Below are 24,814 nucleotides of genomic sequence, written 5' to 3'. Positions count from 1 at the left end.
CTACTGAATTCTTTGCCATTAAATCCAGCATCCACTTTTCTTTCTTGACCTCTGCAGCCTTTCACCTTCCTTTTTGCTGTCATCTCTTCCACTGACTTCCACAAAATTGCACTTTTATAATTCTCATCCTAATTCTCTCATTCTTCCTTCTCTTCTCTGAGTAATCTCATCAGCTCCTATCTTCTATGCAGATGACTCCCATATTTACTTAACTTTCCTTCCTCTCTCCTGAGAGCCCCAATCTCATATATTCAACCATGTGCTGGACCAGGAGTGGGGAACTTGTGGCCTCAAGGTCACTTGTGGCCTTGGGTTCAACCTTTTGACTAAGTTCAAATTTTACAGAACAAATCTTTTTATGAAAGGGATTTGTTCTGTGAAGTTTGGGTTCAGTCAAAGGGTCACATTTGAGGACCTAGAGGTCCACCACATATGACCTCCAGACTGCAGGTTCACTACCTCTGCCAGTTGGATATTTCCACTTGGATGTCCAGTAGACTTCAAATGGAACATTCTAAAATGGAATTCCAATCCCTTTCTCCCTAAATCTTCACTTCCTAACTTCCTTATTTGTGTTGAGGAACCACTCTTCTTTCAGTCACTCAGATTTGTAACCTAATAACCTAGAATCTATGACCTTTCATGTTCCCTGCCATAGTTAATAAGTTGCCAAGTGTCACAAATTCCATTTCTCAGCATCTCTCCCAATAATTCTCTTCACTTTTACCACAACCCACACCCTTATCACCCTTTGCTTTGACCATTGTTGCCTATTAACTGGTTTTCCAATTCACCCTCTATACAGCTGCTAAACTTATATTACCAGAGGACAGATTTAAGCATGTCATTAACCTGAATAAGAAGCTCCATTGGTTTTTGTTTGCCCTTAAGATATAATACAAACCAATCTGTCTAGTTTTTTAAAACCTTCATAACTTGACTCCAGCCTAGCTTTCCAGGTTGATTACATTATTTCCCTAATGTATTGCCCTGATTATGTAATTCTTTTTCTTTAAAAAAAAAATCCCAACTTTTTGTAATTCCCCATACTCTATCCTTGATCATGGCATTCAAAGCAATCTATAATTTGTCTCAAATCTACTTTTTCAGCTTTATTTTATACTGTTAAATCCATATATTCTCTATGCCAGTCAAATTGGACCACTCTCTCTCCCCTTTTTTCATTCTTCCTTTCCCTTCTCCATGTGTTTTCTCAAGGCATTCCCATGGAGATTCTTGGAATTATCTCCTCTTCTGTTTCCATCTGTTAAAGTCCCTCCTTTTCTGAAAAACCCAACCCAGTTGCTATCTCCTCCAGAAAGTCTTTCCTGACTCCTTTCACTAAAGGAGGACTTTCACACCTCAAATTTCTACCAGAACAACCTCTTCTGCTCTATCAGTCATAGTCACACATCTTAGTCCCTATTAGATTGTAAGATCTTTAAGAATACAGTTTATGCTGCATGTCCCTATTGTATCTTCAGAATGACATAATGACATAATGACAAGTGAGGCAAAAAGTTTTAGGTTTATTTTGAGTGCTTAACAATACAGTAGACATTCTATTATCAACCAGCCAGGAAAACCTTTATAACAATTACAGATATCCAAAAGTGAAGTAGGCTTCCTTGAGAGGTGGTAGGTTCCCCCTACTTGGGGATCTTCAAGAAGATGGTGGCTGACCACTTATTGGGCATGTTACAGTGAGAATTCAAAGCAATAAATAGCAGCAGGCCTTCACAGACTCAAAATATGAAAAATAGCAAAATTATGTACACATAGCTAACAGCCAAACTAGGCATAATTAATGGAGTAATGTAATTAAATTGCATGCTTAATATTAGGACAAAAGCATATACTTATAACAATAAAATAGTAATAAGACATGAGCATACTAAATATAAAGTAATTAACAATATCTTGATGAATAAACATAATTCATAGGATCATAGTTTTAAAGCTAGAAGGGATGTTTAGAGGCCATTGAGTACAACCCTCTCATTGTGTAGAGAAGGCCTATGAAACAGAGAGTGGGTAAATGACTTGTCCAGACTTACATGTGTTCTGTGGATAATCATGAGGGTCATCATATGGCTGTTTATCCAGTAGCCATTTACCCAGTTGCACATGGGCTATCATAAGTTAGTCTGATCACAGCTAGTAAATAAAAAATTATATCAATGCAGAGATTTTAAAAGTATTCTGCTCAAGAAGGTGTTATCTTTGACTGGCATCAAGATGTCTAGAATACTACCATACCACTCTCTAGTAATATTATCTTCTTGTTTGAGGTTGGATTCAAACTCAGGCCTTTCTCACTTTTTTCTTCTTGTGACTTAATGTTTCCTTTATTTGTACAAAATAGTAAATAATCATACCCTGAGTGAGGGGAAAAAAACCATGATGGTTTAGGGTTTAAACAAATTCTTTTTTCCTGAAACATCTATTTTGAAGATTTGGGACTAGCAGCCTTAGCTCCAGCATCTTTGGATTTGATGGCCAGTGGACTCAGCAGGCTTGGGGTCAGTAGGCTTAACAGTCTTGGAATAACTGGGCTTGGGAGCCTGGGAATCAGACTTGGTGGATTTGAGACCCAACTTGGTGACCTTGGCTTCAGATTTGGCTGCCTTGGGATTGAATTTAGTGGCTTTAGGATAAGACTTGGTGACTTTGATTTCAGACTTGGTGTTCTTTTGAATCAATGGGCTTGGCAGTTGTGGGGTTTCATGATAGTGGGGTCTGGGCATTTGATGCTGACCCTAGGACCTGGGTGCTTGGTGGCTCCCTTGGAGCTGGTATGTTGGACGTTGACCTTGGCAATGTTGGGCTGGAAGAGCTTGGCCTTGGAGTCCATGGTACTCAGTTCTTGATGGGCTCTGCTCAATTCTTGATGGCTTTGGCATTGTTCATCTACATCTTCTTCAGCCCCTTCATGTTGTATTTCTTGGAAAAGTTCACATTTCTCAGAAATTTATCGTCAGCCCCTTTCAGTGTCTTGAATCTCTGTGACCTAGGTTTCTTGATGCCATTTCTGTGCTATTTTCATTACTGGTTGTGTATGGTATGCCATATTTACACTGTACTCTATGGATCAGAAGAGGCTAAAAACAAGAGAAATAAAAAGCTTTTCTCTGAAGTTAAGTGCTCTATCCACTGCATAGCCTAGCTGCTTCTAATTATATGGAAGATATGCATTCTACAGGCAAACTTAGACCAGAACCAAAGACAGTCGTAGCTGCCTAGCCATGTTGCTATATTCTGTGGGGAGTATCTGTACCTTAGGAAGATGCTTATCTCAAATACTGAATAAAAGTTGTTGCTTCTAGGATTAGTTCTTTTCCATTACTTGAACTTCACTTAAAATGTCTGGTTCTGAGCAAGATGCCTAGGTCAGGTATTCTTTGCATGACAGGCAAGCTGTCTCTTTTGATCACTGAAGCAAGTGTCTATTAGTATCTGCGTGCTCATCAGAGGATCCAATGAACTCACCTATTGGCAAGGATTGTAGGAGCCTGTCTTTACAGGGTCCCTACCTAAGTCTTGCCATAGCTAGGTATGAGGTAGCTTTCTATTGATCTGTCCATTTGCATGTCCCATGATCACTAAGATTTCTTAGCAGAACTGGCAAATAAATAATTTTTTTAAAAAGAGGATTAAAAAAAAAAAGCCCAGTAAAACTAACCAACATGTTGAAAAAATTTCATATATGCAGTCTTCTATACCTGTACACCCCTACCTCTGCAAAAAAAAAAAAAATTGGGGGGAATTGTCTTCTCATACCTTTTCTTTGAGACCAACTTCTCTATACTTTTGCAGCATTTAGTTGTGATTATTTTGTTGTTGCCCAGAATGAGTCCTAAAGCTGCTAAGACCTTCACTGCTAAATTTTTGAATTTACTTTGTATATATTTTGTGTCCGGTTATTTCTACATAAACGTTATTTTCCCTAAGGGGAAAAATGGATTTAGCCTTTATTTTGTCAACAGTAATCCTGAAGCAACTTATTATTCATATTCAAACTCTAATTTTGAATTACCTGTCATTTTCCCTAGTCCCTAGACCTTCTTCTTTTATAAATAAGTGAAATATTGGGGAAAGAGTTTATTTTTCATTTTTATTCAATTTAATTTTACTCATCAGAAGCAGCTTAAACTTTGTAGTTTTATGAAGTCTCTTTCAAACTAGTGACATTGCCTTTGAATTTCAGTGACAGCAGTCCCAGTTACTAGACCACATACCAATGGAAAAAATCATAAATGTTGTTTTCTAAAACCAAGTAAAATAGTTTTTACTATAAGCAAATTACATTTCTTTTAAAATATTATAAAAAGTATAATTTTCCCTAGTTAGATCTAGCCTTTCTCTTAATTAACCTAGAGGATTTTATTATAGAGACCCTGATGCTCTTGGAAACTCTTACTGTTTTGTGTGTTAAATGTACTGCATTCCATTTCATGGGATCATAGATATAGAGCTAGAAGGAATCTCAGAAGCATTTAGTCCAGTTCCCTGCTTTATACTGAAACATATGAAAAGTCTAATATATTGGATCAGTATAGTAAAGACACAGGGACAACTAGATGGCACAGTGGGTAGAGTGCTGGGCTTGGAGTCAGGAAGACTCATCTTCTCCAGTTCAAATCTGACCCAGACACTTACTGATGTGTGACCCTGGATGAGTTGCTTAACCCTGTTTGCCTCAGTTTCTTCATCTATACAATGAGCTGAAGAAGGAAATGGCAAAACACTCTAGTATCTCTCCCAAATGGAGTTACAAAGAGTTGTACATGAATGAATAAAAAAATGACATGAAATCAACAACAACATAAAGATATGCATAATGACACCATACTGATGGGGAACCAGAACTATTTGGAACATAATGGCATTCCTCAACTTTCAGGGTTTCCTTCTGGAACATGTTTGGAAGGATAACTAATGCCTCCAATGTTGTGGGGACACTAATGCCTTCTAGTGACATTTTCACGCTCTAGTGAAATCCTCATTCTCATTGCATGTAGGCCTGCACTCTCCTGGTGCCATAACCTCAGGTGAGGGCTGTTTGGCTGGATTCACTGTTATGCAGGAAGTTGCTCCATAGCAAGCCCTTGATTGTATAATGCTTGCTTCTGCACTATCACTGCCCCCATCCTGGCTCTGCAGAAATCTTGGGTTCTCCTTTCCTTAAGAGAAGAATAGGCACTGCCATGCTCTTTAAGTTGAAAGTTTATAGGCTTTTTCTTGATATAGATTTTAGAAAAGAAAGAAACCCTTGCCTGGCACCAGCAAAATAAACAAATGAAAACCTTTCAGATCTTCCTGTCTTGTTCCCATCAGTCTAGGCTGCAAATCCTTTCATCTCCCCAGGAGGAGATTTTCAGCTCTAGGTGCCAAGCTTTTTGAAACAAATACAAGGATCATCCCAGCTAGCTAGTATCGTCAGAGTTGACCTTTTCTTTAGATCCTACTTCCTGATCAATCAATCAATCAACAAACATTTATTAAAGACCTGTCAAGAGCCAGCAAATGTTAGGAACTGGGAGATACAAAGACCAGAGTGAAATAGGGCCTGCCCTCCAGGAGTTTACATTTTAAGGGGAGAAGACATGCCTATGTAGAAGATACATACAAAGCAGAAGATAATCCTGATCAAGAAAGGCCTTATGTAGAAGAGGCCTCTTAAATGGGCTTGAAGAAAAAAATTGATTTTAAATGGTAGATATGAGGAGCGAGTCCATTCCAATCATGGGCGATAGCCAGCACAAAAGACATAGAGAGGGGATGTAGAGTATCATCTATGGGGAACGATAAGATTGCTAACTTGCCTGGATCATAGTGTGTGGAGGGGAGTAATGTAGAGTAAGTCTAGAAAGGTAGGGCTGGAGTATGATTCCAAACCTAATAGAGGTAGTCATCAGCACCACAGTCATGGGAAATTGATTCAGATTTAAAAGGAGTGAGCCTACCTAGGATGGTGGAGGCTGCTGATGTTTTTACCTCTTGAGACCAGTTTCAGCTATAATAATATTTTAATGCAGAATATGATATGATAATATAATCAATGGTACCATTTTTTGGTAGAATATTACTTGTATAAAGCAAGACTGTTCATTACATTGATATGATCAAATGAGATAACATATGTAAAGTGCTTTGCAAAACTTAAATGCTTTTACTATTGTCAGTATGGCTATTATTTTATATGCTATAAATATAAGGTTTACAAAGAATTTTATTAACAAATCAATGTGTGTTATTTTTTTAAATTGTATGTTAAAATTTTTTTGTTATAGAGATCATAACAGCTTTAATTTTATTTGAGCAAAATGTGAGTTGATGAAGTGTGTGAGGTTGTGTCTTTTGGTTGTTATAAAATAGGGATTTGCTATATGAAGTTTGGAGACTACTGCATTAGAATATAAATGCACAAGTGGAGTACTAAGTATTATGAGATCAAGTGAGAAAGAGATCATTTTCAGTTAAGTGAGTTAGGGATTTTAATAAGAAGTAAGTGTTGCTTGAATTGGGCTTGAAGGACAGGTAAGATGTCAGTAAGCAAAACATTGGTGATGGGGAGGGCCATTCCAGGCATAGGGAACAGCATATGAATAACTGCTCAAAAGTAGAAAAGCACAGGATGTTTTTTAGTGCTTGGCAACTAGCTAGTTTTGGTTATAATGTAGAGGAAATGAAGGGGTGGAAACTGAAATAAGACTCAAGAAAGGTAGATTGGAGCCAAATTATGGAGGACATTGGACTTTTATTTGGTAAATAGAGGGGTTCCATTTCAGATCTGCCGTCAAGTCCTAAGTTATATTCAGTATATCGTGTTTAATAAAAAAAGGGATTTTTTAAAATAGCTTAGAAAATTTTCCATTTTTTTAAGTTAAAATGATTTTTTTTGTTTAAAGAGGAAAGCTTCAGTTGATTTGGAAAATTCACCTCTGTGAAACAACTTTTGCCTTGGCAATGCAGGATGAATACTGTGTTACTGTCAATCCTTCAGTCGTTCATTTAAAAAATCATTTGGACAACTTTGTTTCCCCAGTACAGCAGCTTTGGTGAACAGGGACAGTGAGGAAAGATAAGTTTCTCATAGTGTTATTTCTTTGACAAATCATGTTATTAGTGTATTATTCTTTTTGAATATTTTATCTTTATTCTGGTAGATAGAGGTAAATAATGGCAATCCCCACATGTATACACATACACAGCGTTTAAAAATCATAATTCCTTAAAGACTTGTGTTAGGACATCTTAATTATAAATTGTTGTTCTGTCAATCAGTCATGTCTGACCCCTTGTGACCCCCCATGGACCACAGCATGCCAGTACTCTCCATTGGGTTTTCCTGGTGAAGATACTGGAGTGTTTTACCATTTCCTTCTCCATTGGATTAAGGCAAACAGAGATTAAATGACTTGCCCAGGGTCACACTGCTAGTAAATGTCTGAGGTTAGATTTGAATTCACATCTTCCTGACTCCAGGGCCAGTGCTGTAACCACTGAGTCATCTAACTGCCTCCTTGATTATAAATTAGCAAACATTAATTGAGACTTGATATGTAGGAGGCACTATGCTGAGCAGTGAGGGTACAAAGAGAAAGACATCAACCTTGATCTCATGGACCTTACACTCAAGGAGACATATTTATAAATAATATACATTTATGTTTAGACACAGACACCTAACACAAGATAGCATCTGAAGAATGTCAAAGGAATTGCACAGTCAGTAGATGCAAAGGTTCAAAAAAGTAAGAGACCACCAAATGCTGGAGTAGTTTTGAGAGATTTTATGGAAGAAGACAGATTTGACCTACAAACCTTGAAGGACAAATATGACTTTGGTAAGAGTGCTGAGACCAGAATATTCCAGACCAGTTTGGCTGAAAAAGAGAACATTGAGAGGCATAGTAGGAAATAAGATTGGAAAGGTAGGTTGGGATCAGATTAGTAGGACCAAGTATAAGAACAGTAAATATTGGTGGAGTAAGTGAAGTGCCCAGAAGCATATTGGTTCTTCTATAGAGGCTTATGAGCACTCCTGCAGAATGTTTATTCAAAATGGCCACTAAAAAAACCCCCAACACCTTCCAGTTTAGTTTTTTTGGTGAATAAGACAAAATCTGCTAGGAATGCTCTAAGTTGATGGTCTATGGGAGTAGTGCTACAGTACTAATTGAGAAGGAAAGGAAAATATGAAGTTATTGTAATTAAAGCTGACGCAGGGTTATAAACTTCAGATTTAATCAGTGTTGTCATCAACTGTTATATACTGAGACTCCCCCTCCCCCCAACTGGCATTGTACCAAAACCCACAGGAAATAATAAATATCCTGCTACTGCTTTTGTAAGCTGTGGTTTTAACCATCGTTCTTAGAACCCCACTGGACAATAGTATGCCATAGTACATGAATGCAGTGTTTTATGGCTCTACAATTTTGCTTGCTAAACCAGACAGCTAAGCTTTGGAGGTGCATTTGACAGCTTGGCATGGTGGATAAAGAGCTAGTTCTAGAATCAGAGAGACTTGTGGTCTGAATCCTCCTTAGATATCAGCTCTGTGACTCTGGGCAAGTTATCTGATCTTTCAGCCTCAGTTTCCTCTTCTGTAAAATGGAGGTAGTAACAACAGAAGACTACTGACATGAGCGTTAAATGATTTGCATGTAAAACACTTGCTGGGGGCAGCTAGGTGCACAACAACCCTGGACTCGGGAGGATCTGAGTTCAAATCCAGCCTCAGAAACTTGATACTTATTAACTATGTAACATTGGGCAAGTTACTTAACCCCAATTGCCTTGGCTTCCCCCCTCTAAAAAAAAAAAAAAAGACAAAAAAAAAACCCACCACACCACTTGGTAGACCTCTAACAAAATTTGGCATAAGAATGACACTGTAGACCTGTATTACCTTGAGCAAGTTGCCAGATTAACCTTTCCAGACCCCAATTTCCTCATTTGTAAAATAAAAAAATTGAACTAGATGCTTCTGAGGGCTCTTTGAACTCTAAATCTTGTATTCTTTGATCCTTTGAATGATATTTAGTAAAATACTAAATAACCTAACTTTTGTTATTTTACATTTCATCTGATATCCTGGGATCTTGTTAAACACTGATATTCTGAATTTGATTTGGATTATTGCTGTATTAATGTAAGAAAAGCTTTCATTTTTTTCAACTGTAAATTGAGTTGCCAAGCTGATTCATTTAACAAGCATTTATTAAGTAATTAGTATGTGCTAGACTGTACAATTTTGTAAAGTAATAGTTTGTGCATTGATTTACATTACGGGTTTAAAGAAATCATGGTAAATATATACCTGAGAATTTTTCGTGGACACAGATTTAACTGAAAAACGTGTAACAGTATTTGCCATGATTTCTACAATTGTTACTCAATTCATTTAAAAATAGGGTTTCCTTGAGAAATGAAGCCAGACTTACTAGTGCTTTATTTATTTTATCTAGGGTTATTTATTTAATCTCGTTATAGCAATATGCTCATGGCAGTCATTATGGGTTGATTCCATTTAAGGTAGCTCTCCTGGTTTTTTGTTTTGGGTTGTTTTTTTTTTTTTTTTTTTAAATTCTAGGTCCGATTGTCAGAGATCCTTTTAGCTTTCCTTCTAAATTAACCTCAGTTAATCAGTTCTCCTCCTTTCCCCCGTCCCCAGTTCATTTCTGCAACTAATAATTTAGGTTAGTTGTTAACTACAGAGATCAGGGTACAACTGTTTTCTTCTTGGCTTGGTGAACTCTCCTCCTTTCTTGACAACGTGCCGGGCCGGCAAGGCGCTGGCCACAGACTCCAGTCCCCACAGTTCCTCGGGTGCGCATGCCCTCTAGTCTTCCAGTTGTCAAAGTGCTTTTGCCGGAGCAGTCAGATAATCAACCCGAAAGAAGAAAAATAAATACTGTACACTTTAATTTTTATCGATCCTTAAAAGCTGGACACTCAAAGGTAACTGCTAAATGAGAATTCGGGGATTGAGCCTGTCGTTTACTGCATGCAAAAGAAGACAGTATTGTTAGGGTGGTGGGGGATGGTGTTATATATTTCCAGGTCTTTGCTGTAAAAATGAGCCCAAAATACTAGCACCAAGAGTAATTGAGAGACATCGGGAAATAGTATTGTAAATGTTATCTTAATTCAGTGTCCACCTCTGGTCCTGACAGGCAATTTTTAGTAAAGGTAGGTCTTGACCTTGACAATAGTGCTGAATTTATGCTGACAGTAAAATGTGTACCTTTAAGCAGTAGTGAGAAAAGAAATACGTAATACTGGCACTCCACCCCCTCCTGATCATCAATAACAATTGATTTTTTTAGGTTATTAGTTTTTTGCTTTGGGTGGGGTATGATACAGTCCCTCTTCCCCTTAGAATATTTTATTTAAAATCACTATTGAAAAACACATATACAATGGACATTTTAAGAAGACACAAAGCAAAGTGATATTAAAATTACAATGAAATGAGCTCACAATTTCATCCATGATGATGTGGTTATCATAATAAAAATCCTAGCTCTCTGGAAACTCTTCAGATTCTTGAGTCTTCAGGTTTACTGCAGCATTGCCCAAATAAATGTCAAGAGGTCTTTTTTCATGACCATCCCCTGGTTAGCAGCAGGACTTGGTGATATGTACATCTAAATCTTTTGTGTTCCTTCTGGGAAACTTTCCCATTTTATGATACTTACTTAAAGTAATTGTTTTTAGGCTAAGATGGAATAAAATACAATTACTTGTGTGTTTAATTGATAGTAGATACTAATCTGTCATATGACATGTGGGGGGAAGAATGGGAGACAAAGGAAAGGGGGTGTCAAGTTTTTCCCTCCACATTTTGTGTGTATGAAACTCACCTAGAAAAAGAACCCTGGATTAGCCTTTTAAAGGGTATTCTTAAAATAGAATAGTGCATTACTTTTAACCTTTCTATTTCTATTTATAGTTAAGATAATAGTTTCTCAATTTTTCATCCTTTTTTTCCTGTTAAACCAAAATGTTGTTCCAAGGCAAATAGTCAGTATATGTAAATACTTTGGTTCAGAGAAAGCTGCTCCTACAATTATTGGCAGAATTATAACAATGTCAGCCCAAAAATATATAGTGCTGTGAGGTGGGTAGAAGAAAATAATTAAAACTGTGGTACTAAATATGTCAATATCTTTGTTCTAATACTGAATCATCATCTAAATCATTATATGTTTGACCTCATACACATGCAAATTCCCCAGATATTTGATAGGGCTTTGGCATAATGTGAAATTCATAGGCATAAATTTAAAAATACTTAGACTATGAATATTAACAATACAGACTGACACAGAAGCTGGGGAATAGTATATACAAAATCCACATATTTAGAATGATGACTTTTTTTATCCTTAAGCATTCAGGAATATTTTGAAAGTAAACAATGTATTTCTTTTGTGTGAAATGGAAAATACCACATCATCCATATGGGGCTAAGAGAAGCTCTTTTGGCAAAAGCAATATCCATCATCAAGATGTAGAGACATAAAGGACTTTGTGTTTTTCTGGTTTTAGTTCATTTTTTGGTTGAAGTTTTGTTGGGACCCCTAGTATCCCAGTCTCTCCACTGTAAATACCAGTTGTATGATGTTTTATTCTAGAATTTGATAGTGTGAATTTAAGGACTCAAAACTTGCCCTGATTGTCTGACTAAAAATCTCATAGGGATTAATACTGATCTCACAGCTTTACTCTAATTTTTGACCTTAAATCTGACGGGAACCATTGTTCTACTCTGCAAAGAGATTCGAAGACAGATACTGAAAACTGAAACAACTCACTAGAAAGAATACCTTGGGTTGTAATTAGTAGTATTGAAAAAAAACTAACAGGAATATATGTATATAGAATATATATGTATACATTTCTCAGAGTAATGAAGGACAAACAGAATTGCACATTAGCTAATGTTAGTCTCCCCTCCCCCCTTTTAAAAAAATGACTGCTTTTAAGGTTCCTAACAAAATGGAGTAGGCTGCAGTAAAGACCAAAGAATGATTGTGCAGCTGAGGCTTCTTTTACCAAATGCAAAGATTTTTCCCCTCGTGGTTCTTTGCAGCTAAATGAAACAATTACAAAAGCTAGAAGGTAGTTTGCTAATCAAGGACAAGACTCCTGTTCCTTTAAAGTACTCAAGCAGGGGAAGGGTTGGGGAGGAAAGGAGTGTAGTGACTGGTGTCTTTTTAACCTTGCTGAAGGACGCAGCAGTATTTATTGACGTATGCAAATAACTGGGGGAGGGTGGTGCTTGGAAAAAACAGGAACCAGAATCAGTTTCTCATTGCAGGGTGAGCGCTCTGAGTTCCGGTGAAGGGAAAAGAGACGTGGCGAAATTGCTGTATATCTGTGTCCTATAAGCACATCTCTCACTAACACTGAAAGGAGCCAAGACACCAGAAAGGGTGAAGCTGCTAAAACCATATTTTTAGAGCTCTAGCGTGACCCCCCGCCTTGCCAGACTGGGGCTTCTAAATGGGAGATTACGGATTTGCATTGCAATTGGCTAGTGGCAGTGGCACTGGATTTTCTCAAGTGAAGTACCCCACCGCTTCTGCTAGTGGCATTGATGAGCCCATTAATAATAACACGCCTCTCTTTTTTCCCGTTTCAGCTGCGCAAACCATGCAGGATGATTTACTGATGGACAAAAGCAAAACCCAGCCTCAGCAGAAACGGCAGCAGCAGCAGCAGCAGCAGCAGCAGCAGCAGCAGCAGCAAGAGCCAAACGCAGCGGAAGCTTCTTCCACGCCCCTCTCCTCAGAGACCCCCAAGCCCGAGGACAGCAGCCCAGTGACGAGTCTCAATCCAACAACAGCGGCAGCGACTTCTTCGACGGACCCTAACAGCAAGGAGAAGATGCAGATGGAATCTCCGCTCCTGCCGGGCTTGAGTTTCCACCAGCCTCCACAGCAGGAGCCTGCCGCGGCGCCGGGCACGTCCTTGTCCCCTTCCTTCGGGAGCACCTGGTCGACAGGCACCACGAACGCCGTGGAGGACAGTTTTTTCCAAGGGATCACCCCCGTCAACGGGACCATGCTTTTTCAGAATTTCCCTCACCACGTCAACCCGGTCTTCGGAGGCACTTTTTCCCCGCAGATCGGCCTAGCGCAGGCTCAGCACCACCAACAGCAGCAGCAGCCGCCGCCACCGCCGCCGCCGGCCCCTCAACCTCAGCCACCACCACCGCCGCCGCAACAGCAGCCGCCGCCACAGCCCCAGCCGCCGCCACCCGCACAGCCACCGGCGCCGCCGCAGCAGCAGGCGCAGCAGCAGCAACAGCGCAGGTCGCCGGTGAGCCCCAACCAGGCGTCCTACACCCAAAGGAACGCCGCGGCGTACAGCCATCAGCCTATCATGACCAGCAAGCCGTCGTCGGCCTCGGCCTCGTCGTCGTCCTCCAGCTGGAACAACCACCAGAACGCCGCCTGGAGCACCCCTTCCAATCCCTGGGGCGGGCTGCAAGCCGGCAGGGACCCTCGCCGGGCGGTCGGCGTAGGGGTCGGAGTCGGGGTCGGCGTGCCGTCTCCTCTTAATCCCATCTCCCCCCTCAAAAAACCCTTCTCCAGCAATGTGATTGCGCCTCCGAAGTTCCCCCGGGCGGCTCCTCTCACCTCCAAATCCTGGATGGAGGATAATGCTTTTCGGACCGATAATGGTAACAATCTGTTGCCATTTCAGGTAATAACTCCAAATGCACCTGCGCATACCTTTCTCCTCCTCTCCCCCTCCCTCTTTCCCCTTCCCTGAGTGCAGTGGCTTCTTTGCCCGGCTTTGTGTTCTGCATGTATCTCACGTTACCAGCTACATGTCGTGGTCCCTTTTCTTTGCCCATGACCCTCGTTTACCCTGTCTTGTCCTCATGTGAAAACCATTTCGGTAGTTTAAGGAATTACATAAACGCATCGTACATCTCAGGGCGAGGACAGTCGACTGTGATTCTTCTATGCTACTACCCTCTCCCTCTTAAGCTCTTGTTCGTTGTGGATTTGGATGTTATTTGATGTCATTGAGGGAAGTCAAGTTTTTTGAAAAAGTGAACCGCAAGGTTGCCAGACTATCTCGAGGTTAAGCGGTATGGAATTCCTGTCATTTTAAGTAGGGACACATTTCAGTTCTGCAATCAGGGATGCCAGTGCAGGCTCAAAGTTGTCCATGCCCAGCCCTTCCTGCTTTCACTATTGAAGAGGCTTTCAACCATTGGGAGATGTCCTTTTAAGATAGTTGCATATGCTCAATTAAACTAATGTGAACACATGTGTTTGTGTCTAGGTAAGGTACTGGAGTACCTTATAGCAATCAGTAGCAATCAGCTTATCTCTCCTGCCAAGAAAATTAGGAGTTTAAGATTCTAAATAAATACAGCTGCAGTGTGGGGAAGATGAAGTGGAAATTCTAGGGAGGCAACCCCTAAGAATTACTTAGATGTCATTTAGTATATTTGTCCAAAAAAGAGACCATAGGACACGACCTTCAGAGCCATATTGCAATGGAGTCTATTTCTTAGCTAGCACTGAAATATTTAAAGCTGCAGCGTCCTTCACCAGTTTTGTTATTTAAGAAGACAATGCAGATCAATTACAACATTTGAAACTGAGGAAAATAAAAGCTCTGCAACTTTAATGAAAAATTAGTCTCATGCTTTGGTGTTAAATACCAGTGAAGAAACCAGAGAACTGCCTGGACAGAAAGGTTGAATGATACTATTGGCATTTTTATTTTGCCTTTTAATAATTTTCAGGGCCACGGGAGTGGTTAGAACACAGTTTTGATCCGTAAAGGTGAATATTTACTGTGTTTTTTGGTTTTCAGGCAAACACTTGCCCGGTACTTTTAAATGGACATGGATATAAGCTTCTAAACTGAATTACAAAGCGAAGAGATGAGGATAGAAATAAGGGACTGTTTTTGGAAAGGGTTTAATTTGAATATTCAAATAGATGAAGCAGAAACCGCTGTGAGCATTGCTGGAAGATAGCTGAACCAACCAGCTGATAAGGGGTGTTTAAAGGGCTTGGTTTACCTAATTTCCCCTTTACTGCTTCTTTATTTTGAAAAAGTGCTTGGCTTATTTGTTTTTGAATGGCCTCCATGTCAGAGGGCCTGAGATCACTGGGCTTCAAGTTGGTATATCTATACATGGATTGGGATGACAAGAAGGGAGATGATGATTTTAAAGAATTAATCTTTTTCTTTCGAAGCTCATGGAAACTGCAAGCCAAGTGTCAGCCTGGCAAACACTGAAAGAAGGGAAGGGATAGATGCTTTCTGAAGTCTTTTTTTTTTTTTTCCAAATGAGCCTGTGGGGCTCAACATGCAGGAAAAAAACGTTTCCATATTTCAATCAGGACCTGCTTTTTTTTTCCTCTCTACTCTCCCCCTCCCCCTAATTCAGCTCGTGCACTTGCCAGTTATGGTGGTTTTCCATTTTTCATTGACATATAATGAAAACTACACATTTACTGTATGCTTTTGTTTTCTATGTCTGAATATGTAGTCCCAAAATTAAAGTCCATAATTTGTTCATGTTTTTTTTTTTTTAAGTAAAGCATCTTGAATATGCATTTAAATTCACCTTAGTTATTGATCCTCCCCTCACCCCCACTCCCTTTGGAAAATCTGGGATAAGGATTGAAGCTGGCAATATCTTTTAGGAATACTTGAATGTGAATATCGCTAATCCTGATAATTTGTCATGGCTTGGAAAACAGGAATAGCTCAATCAATGAAATCTACCCCACCCTCACCACCCCTGCAAATGCCTAAACCTAATTTTAGCCAGTCTGTTGGGATTGCCATCTGCGTCTCAGCAAACAGTTTCTCAGAGCTCCTAATAAGTGGCAAAATGGACTGATTTTCTTCTGTCCATTCATTGCTCTTGAGTAGTAGAATACTGAAGGGTGTGAGTCTATGTGAATGTGAGTGTGTGTGTGTGTGTGTGTGTGTGTGTGTGTGAGAGTGTGTGAGTGTGAGAGAGAGAGAGAGAGAGAGAGTGTGTGTGAAAGAGAATGTGTTTCTGAATAACCAAGAACTGTTTATAATTTGAAAAGCTAAATAGTACTTTTTTTTGGCCTTATGAAAAGCTTTATTAATTAAGGTCGTGTTACCTCCTTCCTACTTAAAATGCACAATTGTGTTATGAATGGTTTTTGGGTTGTATGAGGTAGAGGGATTATTAACTGACTTTCTTTGGGCTTGATACAAGTTAACCAGAATCATCAACTTGTTTGTAGCCTAGTTTAAAAAAAAAAAAAAGGAAAATGAAACTAAAAAGTGTTAACATCATCAGACATGCATATTTTCATTTAATTGGTTGGATTATATGAAGTATTTAATTTTTTAAAACAAAGGGAAAAGTATTTTAAGTGGTCCCAATGGTGACTTTTTATTACTAGAAAATATAGATTATTAATGTTTTTCTATTAAATCTCAATGATTTCAAAGAAAATCAGATCTTTAAGCTTGGAAATGCTTGTAGGCATCAACTTATTCAAACTGTAATATGAAGAAAAGCATTTTTACAGATTAAGAAATTGAGGCTATTAAAGGTTGAATGACTTATGAAGGTCATCACAGCATCAGATGATGTAATTTAAAAAACATTCTCTTTGTCAGTGATATAAAAAATTTTGTTTGTTTTCATTTTTTAAATTAACATATTATACACTGGAATCATACTGTATTATGATTGCTGGTTGACCTTGGACCCCATCCCAAGGCGTGTAATTACACCAGTGTTTAAGGACTTCTTCATAATTCTGTGTAAGATTCCACACCTTCTAGCAACCAAGGACATAATGATCACTAGTAGGAGTAAAATGAGTGGTCTAAAGGAATTAGACCAATCAATGAAAGTCTGTGAATAAAGAGAAAATGTCATTGTGCACACAGTAATACTTTGTTTATTGGTAATGTTTGGGGAATAGGGTGTTCTGGTTGGCTGAATGTTTTGGTTATTTGACAATTACTGTAGACTCCTAACCTAGCTTGCTAGTTATAAGAGTTAACTAACTCCAAACCTGTGTTTAGCACAATCTAATCTTTCTTTGAAGGTGCTTTAGAATTGTTCATTGTCTAAAGCTAACTTAAGAACACTTAAGTATCAGAGAAAAGGATTGCAGTAATAGCAGACTGATCTCTCTTAAAAGTTTCCTTGTTGATTTGCTTGTTTTTTCTTTTTTTCTCACTTAATAGCATTTTATTTTTTACAATTACATGTAAAGATGGTTTTCAACATTCACTTTTATAAGATTCTGAGTTCTAAATTTTTTTTCTTCCTCCCTTCTCTCCCCTATCTCCAAGACTTGTTTTTCTCTTAAAAGAGAACCAACTCTCCAGTATGCCACTTTCTTGCCTCTATACTTTTAATCATGCTATTTGCTAAACCTGCAATATCCCCCTCCCATTTCTATGCCTGGTGAATACTTTCATCTGTTAAAACCCAAATCAGATATTCCCTACTCTGTGAAGGCTTTCTTGATTTCTCATTTCCCAGTCAGTAACAATCATTGCTCTTTCAGCACAGTGTCTTGTTGTGCTAACCTCTAATGCACTAATCAGGTAGTGTGATATATCAATGTATTTGTGATACATTTTATTAATAGATTGTAAGCTCCAAGTGGGCAGGACCTTGTCTTAACTGATTGTTCTCTCACCATAGTAATAAGGTCTTAACATGTGTTGTTGAATTGAATTTTTTTTTGAGCTTTTTTATTTGGATTTTAAGTATAGGTTAACTGAATCATATATTCAGATTAATAAGTCAATTGGGTTCCAAATTATAAATTACATTGCCCTAAGTATATTCAAAGGAGTTTCCAAATAACATTCGCACTTGGTTCTTGGATACTTTATGGAAACAGAAGACATATGTAAATACATATAAAATATATGTTAGCATTTCTTTTTTAAGTCCTTTACCTGCCTTAAGAATTTTAGTTGCTTGATCTTATACTGTATATAGCATATATACACTAGCATATTAGAGTGGATGGAGAGCTTGCTTCAGAGCCATGGAGTCCTATGTTGAAGTTGTATCTCTGACCCACTCTGGTCCTGTGACCTCGAATTCACTGAACCTCTCAGATGATTTTCTCAAACTCTAAGTTGCAGAGAAGGTACAACTCTGCAGTAGCAGAATCCTTATATTAGGAGCTCAGTGTATCAGTGACATCATAGCTCCAATTTCTATGCTTGCCACACATAGCAGTGTATGAGTACTTCTTTAAAGATCAGTTCTTATAATCCTTAAATCAATTTTTGGCTTCCTCCAAAAAAATTTTACTTTGTTTTCTCTAATCATTCAGCTTAGTTTTATATTTCTTATCTGAAATGTATTTGAATTTAATTTGCATATGGTTATGCGAATGCATATGGTTATAATTTGCAATGGAGCAAAATCCTTTTATTCAAATTTTAGTGTTTTTTTTTAAGTGAAAGTCATTGGGATTTTTTTTTAGGTGAGGAAAACAGCTCATTTTTTTTGTTGATGGTTCCATGTTGTCATGTTACTACTGCTAATTCCGAAAGTAATATAATTGATCTAGGGTAGTATTTCCTTTTGGAATGAGGATAACTTGACCTAGATTGAAAACAGGAGACTTGACTTTCTCTAGTTGGTAATATCATCCGCTTTCTTAGCTACTGTAAAATAAGGAGCTTCAGATCTGTCATGCTCTTGTGTGGAGGGTGTTAGACAAGGAGAATGTGGATGACGATGTTCTAGGAACAGGTCCACACAGTCTTGGTTGTATTTAGAAGTAGCATTGGCTAGAGAAATGTAAAAGCATTTCTCATGTTACTCAAAGGATACTAAAAGTGTGATGGTGTAAACAATATTTGACAAAGAGTATGCTAAAAATGAGTAGTGTTTGTGTTGGAGGTTTGTTTGGGTCCACACTTGTGTTTCATTTTCATTGTCGCTAATTATTCCTTGGTAACTTACTTTACAGAATTAACTGACAGGCATCAGGAGGTTAAGTAACTGACCTATGGGTTCATAGCTAGCATGTATCAAGGGTGGGACTTGAACCCTGGCCTTCCAGACTCAGAGGCAGCTTCTCTATTCATTATGACACTGCTGATAGGAAACTTGCTGAATTTCTATTTCATTCACTTACTTAGGAGGATGATAACATGTACAATTAGAAATTTAACCTTTTAGATGAAATAACCAGTTTTTTTTTCTTGTCAGATAGGGACATGAAGAAATTTATTATCTTAATATACTGGTTTGCCTGAGTAGCTGTTTGGCTGTCATTGGTTGACTCCCATGGAGGGGTGGTCTAAATGCTCATTTTCTGTTAGGGGATGGGATAATGTGAAAAATGTTTTGACAACCCATAGATTTTCATGTTTTTCAGATGTACCAATAGGATTTGACTGTACTAGAGAGGGAATTTGGGTTACAAGATCAGAATTTATCAAACTCTTTTCTGTTTGGTTTTAGCAGTAGTCACAACCAAGAATTTAGGGTGCTTAGGGGCAACATCACATAGTAGATAGTGTGCTGGATCTGCAATGAAGAAGGCCTCAGTTCACAGACCTGCCCTTAGCGTTTATTTGGTTTGTGAACATGGTTGAGTTATTTATCTCAGCTTTCTCATTCGTAAAAATGGAAACCCAAGTACAGATATACTTCGGAGATATTGCAGGTTTAGTTCTAGACCACCGCAATAAAGCAAATATCACAATAAAATGAGTCACATGAAGCTTTTGGTTTTCCATTGCCTATAAAAGTTACGTTTACATTCTCCTATTCTATTAAGTGTACAATAGTATTAGTCTGAAAAAACAATGTACATACCTTAATTAAAAATGTTATTGCTAAAAATGCTAACCATCACCTGAGCCTTCAGCAAGTCATAATCTTTTTGCTGGTAGAGGGTCTTCATGTTGATGGCTGCTGACTGATCAGTTTGATTGTTGCTGAAGGTTGAAGTGACTGTGGCAATTTCTTAAAATAAGACAACAATGAAATTTGCCACATCAATTGACCCTTTCACTTGAACACTTAGAGGCCATTGTAGGGTTATTAATTGGCCTAATTTCAATACCATTGTTTCTCAAGTAATGGAGAGATCTGAAGAGAGGGAGAAAGAACCCATACAACATTAATCTATTAAGTTCACAGTCTAATATGGGCTCTGTTTGGATGCCACTAAATTATTACAGTAATAACAGCAAAGATCACTGATCTCGGATCACTATATAATAATGATGAAAAAGTTTGAAATATTGTGAGAATTATCAGAGTGTGACATAGGGACATGCTGTGACCACAGGCTGCTGGAAAGCCAGTAGACTTGTCCCAAACCTTCAATTTGTAAAAACTGCAATGTCTGTGAAGCTCAGTAAAATCGAGGTATGCCTGTACCTGCCTCAAAGGGCTGTTACGAGATTCAAATGAGATAGTGTATTGAGTGCACTTTGTAAATCTTAAAGTCATATGTGGATCAACTGCTAATTACTGGGGGGAAGGAAATGTGGTAGCAGACGTCATCTCTATAGATGCATAAAAGTAAACAGCCTTTCGCCTGAAAATGTGAAACTGGAATTCAAGTTCCCAGGTGGCCCACTCTGACCCATGTGACTTTTTCTGGGAAGGGTTGAGAATGGTGGTATAGGATGGCTTGTTAGTTTTGGCTTAGCAGTTTTACTTGTATACAGAGTAAAACAGAGCTGGCTTGTTGTTTGTTTTGTTTTTTTAATGAAATGTAATGTTTACCTTTTTTTTTCTTGCTAACCGTTGTGACTGTTGATCACATTGTCAAGGAATCACATAAGGCTGTCAAGTATAACCATTTTTTCTCTACTTAACATGGTTGAAAAAACCTTGGTTTTTTTGGTTAATATCAGCCTGGGAATTTGGAACATAGGATTTTGTTGTATTGAGGATTTTCTGTTTAAGAGAGCAAAATCTTGCTTCAATGAAACACCAAACAAACCCAGGTAGTGGTAGGCAAGGTCAGTTGAATGAATCATACTAGGGTGATTATGTGTCTTTCTCAGATACATTGTAGTGTCTCAATGATGGATTGACCCAGGGATAATTGCCTTCCTTCAAAAGACAACTTATGAATACTTGCTTATTTTCATGGTAGAATTAGCAGTACAATAGGACGCTGTTCCTGAAGGCCTTTATTGAAACAGACTTTTGGACAGAATTTAGGTATAGTAGTGGTGACTGATTTTGCAAATATCCTGACTTGATTTTTTTGGGTCAAATTTCTCAAATTTGCTGACCATTACCAATGCTACCAGACAGTAGCAATCCCTTTGGAGCCTCAGATGCAAACCCAGAGGCCTCTTAGGTTTACATCCTCAGGTGGCCTTACCAAGTTACTTTGGAAAAGCCATTTTGGCTTTTAGCAGTGACAGTCCACGGGAATTATTATATAGAGTTGTACTTAGGACTTTCAGGACTAGAGCCATAGCAGCTACCAGAGAATTTTCCTGGGGATAAGTGAGCATGAGGCTACTTGTGGTATGGGACCTTTAACAAATTTCTTAGGGGATGCCTCATACTTAGGGAATTCCTGATCCAATCCAATGTGGAAGTTCAAATGTTGCTTTTCAGGGTTTTTTTGTCTTGGTTGTTGTGAGTTGTCTATAGGTTCTCTTATGTTTTCATGTTTATTTCTTCCAAAATCAGTAAGCTTACATTGTACTTATCAGGTAGTAAGTAGGTAAACTCATACATTTATGATCCTATCATTATGTGATATGAGAAAGAAAAGCAATATTAAATCAAAGTAACTATGAGGGGGCAGTTATGTGGAACAATGGATAGAGTGCTAGGCCTGGAGACTCATCTTCCTGGGTTCAAATCTGACCTCCCACATTTGGTAGCTGTTTGACCTTTGACAAGTCACTTAACTCTATTTGTTTCTATAAAATGAGCTGGATAAGGAAATGACAAACCACTTCAGTATCTTTGCCAAGAAAACTCAAATGGGATCATGAAGAGTCAGACATGACTAAAACAACCGAACAACAACAGAACATATGAGTCAGTTTTTCTGTCCCATTTGCTTCTTGGGATTCTCAAATCATGCTACATATTATGATATTCATTCTTGTTTGCAGACCTCATGGAAGAGACATGCTATTTGTTTTACTTGACTCAAAAAGGCAGACTAGAAAGTTCTATAGAACTGCAGAAGTTGCTGAAAGGCCAATTCCAGACCATCCTAAGAAACTTAGAGCTAGAATCCTTAGAGCTAGAATCACTTTTCCCAGAATGTCTCCAGTTTCCCATAACTAGGCTAAGTGAATACTTATTTGGGAGGTGGTTGTAGGGGAATTCATGCTTCAAGTTTGGGTTGAATTAGATGGGCTCTTTTAAGGCTTAAAGGTTTTGCTTGTGTAATGTACCTTAGTGAAAGAAACTTTGTTCTGATCTAGGCCATGCTAACCCTGTTTTGTAACTATATAAAGATCTTTATTCCTCAGTTTGTCAATATGACACCTTCCAAAGCAGAGTTAGAGTTTAGATGAAAGAACATTTTGTTACTTAGATTTTTCTTTAAAAAAACAACATACTTAAAAAAAAAGGCATGTTTGGGGACACGGAACCCTGGATACCACACATCTGCCTTATTACTAGTTTCAACATTTTTATCGATAATTTCTATTTTTTATATCATCCTCACCTCCCAATAAACTCCCCCACTGGAACCCATAGATTGTAACAAACTATTTAGGCTATGATATCTATTTATAGAATTCTTCCAGGAGACAAAATGCATTGTCTCCATTATTTCATGTGATTCTCACAATTCTGTGAGGTGTGAATACTGTGTTATCCTCATTTTGCCGATTGGAAACTGAGTCTCTGGAAGATTGAACTTTGGTCAAGATCACACAATGAATAAGTAACAAAAATGTCATTGTTCCCATATTTTGGCCCTGAGACACTTGCATATTCACCTTTTCCTTGTAGTTCACTGTCCTTCATTTGGTCATATTCTGCAAAATGAACCATATCTGATTTCATGTATTGTTGTCATTTTGTTGTGTCCTTACGCAGCATGATGCACTTGGTGTCTTAGAGGCAGCATTTTAGGTTGTAGTATTTCTCTGTTTCCTTTGTTTGCTGACAGTTTTGAGCAGCTTATATAACAAAGATTAGGACACTAATTCTCTTTCTGTAAATTAATTTCTCCTCCTTTACTTCTGAGTTAGCAACTGACCCATTCTTTTGGGATTAATTTATCCCATTCAAGTGGCTTGTCTTTTTCTTTTAATTTGTAGCAGGTCAGTTGTTAATGCATGTCAACTGGTCAGAGTGATGGATGACTAAAAAAATTATCTAAAAATGATTGAGAGGAGTGTTTGGTGTCAAGAGGGTTGATCAGATTTTATAGTTCATTTTAAAGGTTAACTTGAACGTAGGATTGAAAAGTGGAGTAAGACAGGGAAAAAGTCTTGTAAAAGAAGAAATAAGAGGCTGTGTTGACTGGTTTGATTGTAAAGAATCGAATTACTTCTTTGGAAAATCAGGAGAAATTGCAGTAGTCAGGGAGCCTCATTTAGCCTGCTTCAGGTTGAGGTCCTTTGCCTTGTTTCCTAGTTTTAATTATTAATTCACAAAAGAGAAGCACTGAAAACATGCAAAGTGTGCCTGTGACTTAGTGTGGGCAATTTATAGACTCAGAAAATTTCAACTACAGGGTGCTTAAAGATCACTTTGCTGAAACTTATTGTGGAAACTGACACCCAAAGAGGTGACTTGTCCAAAATCACATGAGTAGTGATTGACAAGGGCTAGGACTGGAACCCAGTTCTCCTGACTTCCCAGCCAGTGTTCTTGGAACTATACCACACTACCTCCTCTCTTCTCCCTTTTCTGACCAGGTAGTCCAACAATGCTGGATGTGCAGAAAATTAAGGACTGTGAAGAGTTGAAGGTAATCGTGAGATGAGGTGTGGGATAGGTGAATGGTGGTACTTCTTTCAGAAATGGAAAAGTTGGGTCATCTATAACTCCATTTCTGTTTTGTGTATGTTTTTGGTTATTTAGTTTTAGTGATGGTAGATGCTTATAGAAGCTTTGTCAATTTCATCGTTTTTGGACAGTTAATGTGGAATGATGGAATGTCAAAGTAGCAAAAATTATGCAAATAACTGGATGACAAGCAATAAGTTTTATGTGCATGAGTTTTCCTGACTTTCCTATTCTATTTAGCACAGGCATAGCAATAGAGGGCTTTTACCTCTATTCATTGCCTCCCAGCAGTGATACCCAGAACCGGTAGTCCCTGACTTAAAATCCTTTGCCTTGTTTATATCCTTTACTTCCCTCAGCTAGGGACCGTGGAAATTTTCCTTCCTTTTCAGATCTTCGTCTCTACCCCCTTTCCAGCAGTTCTTTCTTCTTCCCTCTTCCCCCATTATTCCCCATCTACCTAAAATCTAACTCTCATCACCATTCTTGCCTCAGTTCTTGTGAAATAATGCTTAAGATGACCTGGGTCTGGTTATTCTTTCAGGTGCAGATTAATTTAAACTTTAACATGAGATAGAAATATGAGTTGATGATGAGATCATTTTTTGCACACAGTGCTCCCTCCCCCTACATATACTACTTCATTAATAAGTATGATTTTGTTTTAGATTTATTTGAAAAAAGACTGAACATGAGAGCTATAGGAAGAAGACATTTTTCTTCATAATTTTCACTTTTTTTCCCTAGCAGTACAAAACACTTAGAAAAAGAACTTAAAATGCTATCTCTGTGATGGCTTCCTATTTTCTTGGAGAAGCTAGA

The 24,814-nt window shown here is 38.2% G+C and overlaps 1 protein-coding gene across 9 annotated transcripts in view; it reads left to right on the top strand.

Moving 5' to 3' along the window:
• CPEB3 (cytoplasmic polyadenylation element binding protein 3) overlaps positions 1–24,814 on the top strand; it is a 242,138-nt gene that overhangs the window by 20,002 nt on the left and 197,322 nt on the right. For 6 of the 9 annotated variants that reach the window (XM_072625177.1, XM_072625185.1, XM_072625167.1 and 3 more), the window contains exon 2: positions 12,659–13,725. In XM_072625177.1, coding sequence (XP_072481278.1) covers positions 12,670–13,725 — 1,056 coding nt within the window. In that variant the 5' untranslated portion in view covers positions 12,659–12,669. The other 3 variants (XM_072625164.1, XM_072625162.1, XM_072625160.1) reach the window with 3 other exon arrangements.

This window comes from Notamacropus eugenii, chromosome 1 (genome assembly GCF_028372415.1).
Source record: "Notamacropus eugenii isolate mMacEug1 chromosome 1, mMacEug1.pri_v2, whole genome shotgun sequence".
In the NCBI taxonomy this organism is placed as follows: Eukaryota; Metazoa; Chordata; class Mammalia; order Diprotodontia; family Macropodidae; genus Notamacropus; species Notamacropus eugenii.
The sequence above is the reverse complement of the archived record's forward strand: the minus strand, read 5'-3'. Positions and strand labels throughout refer to the sequence as shown.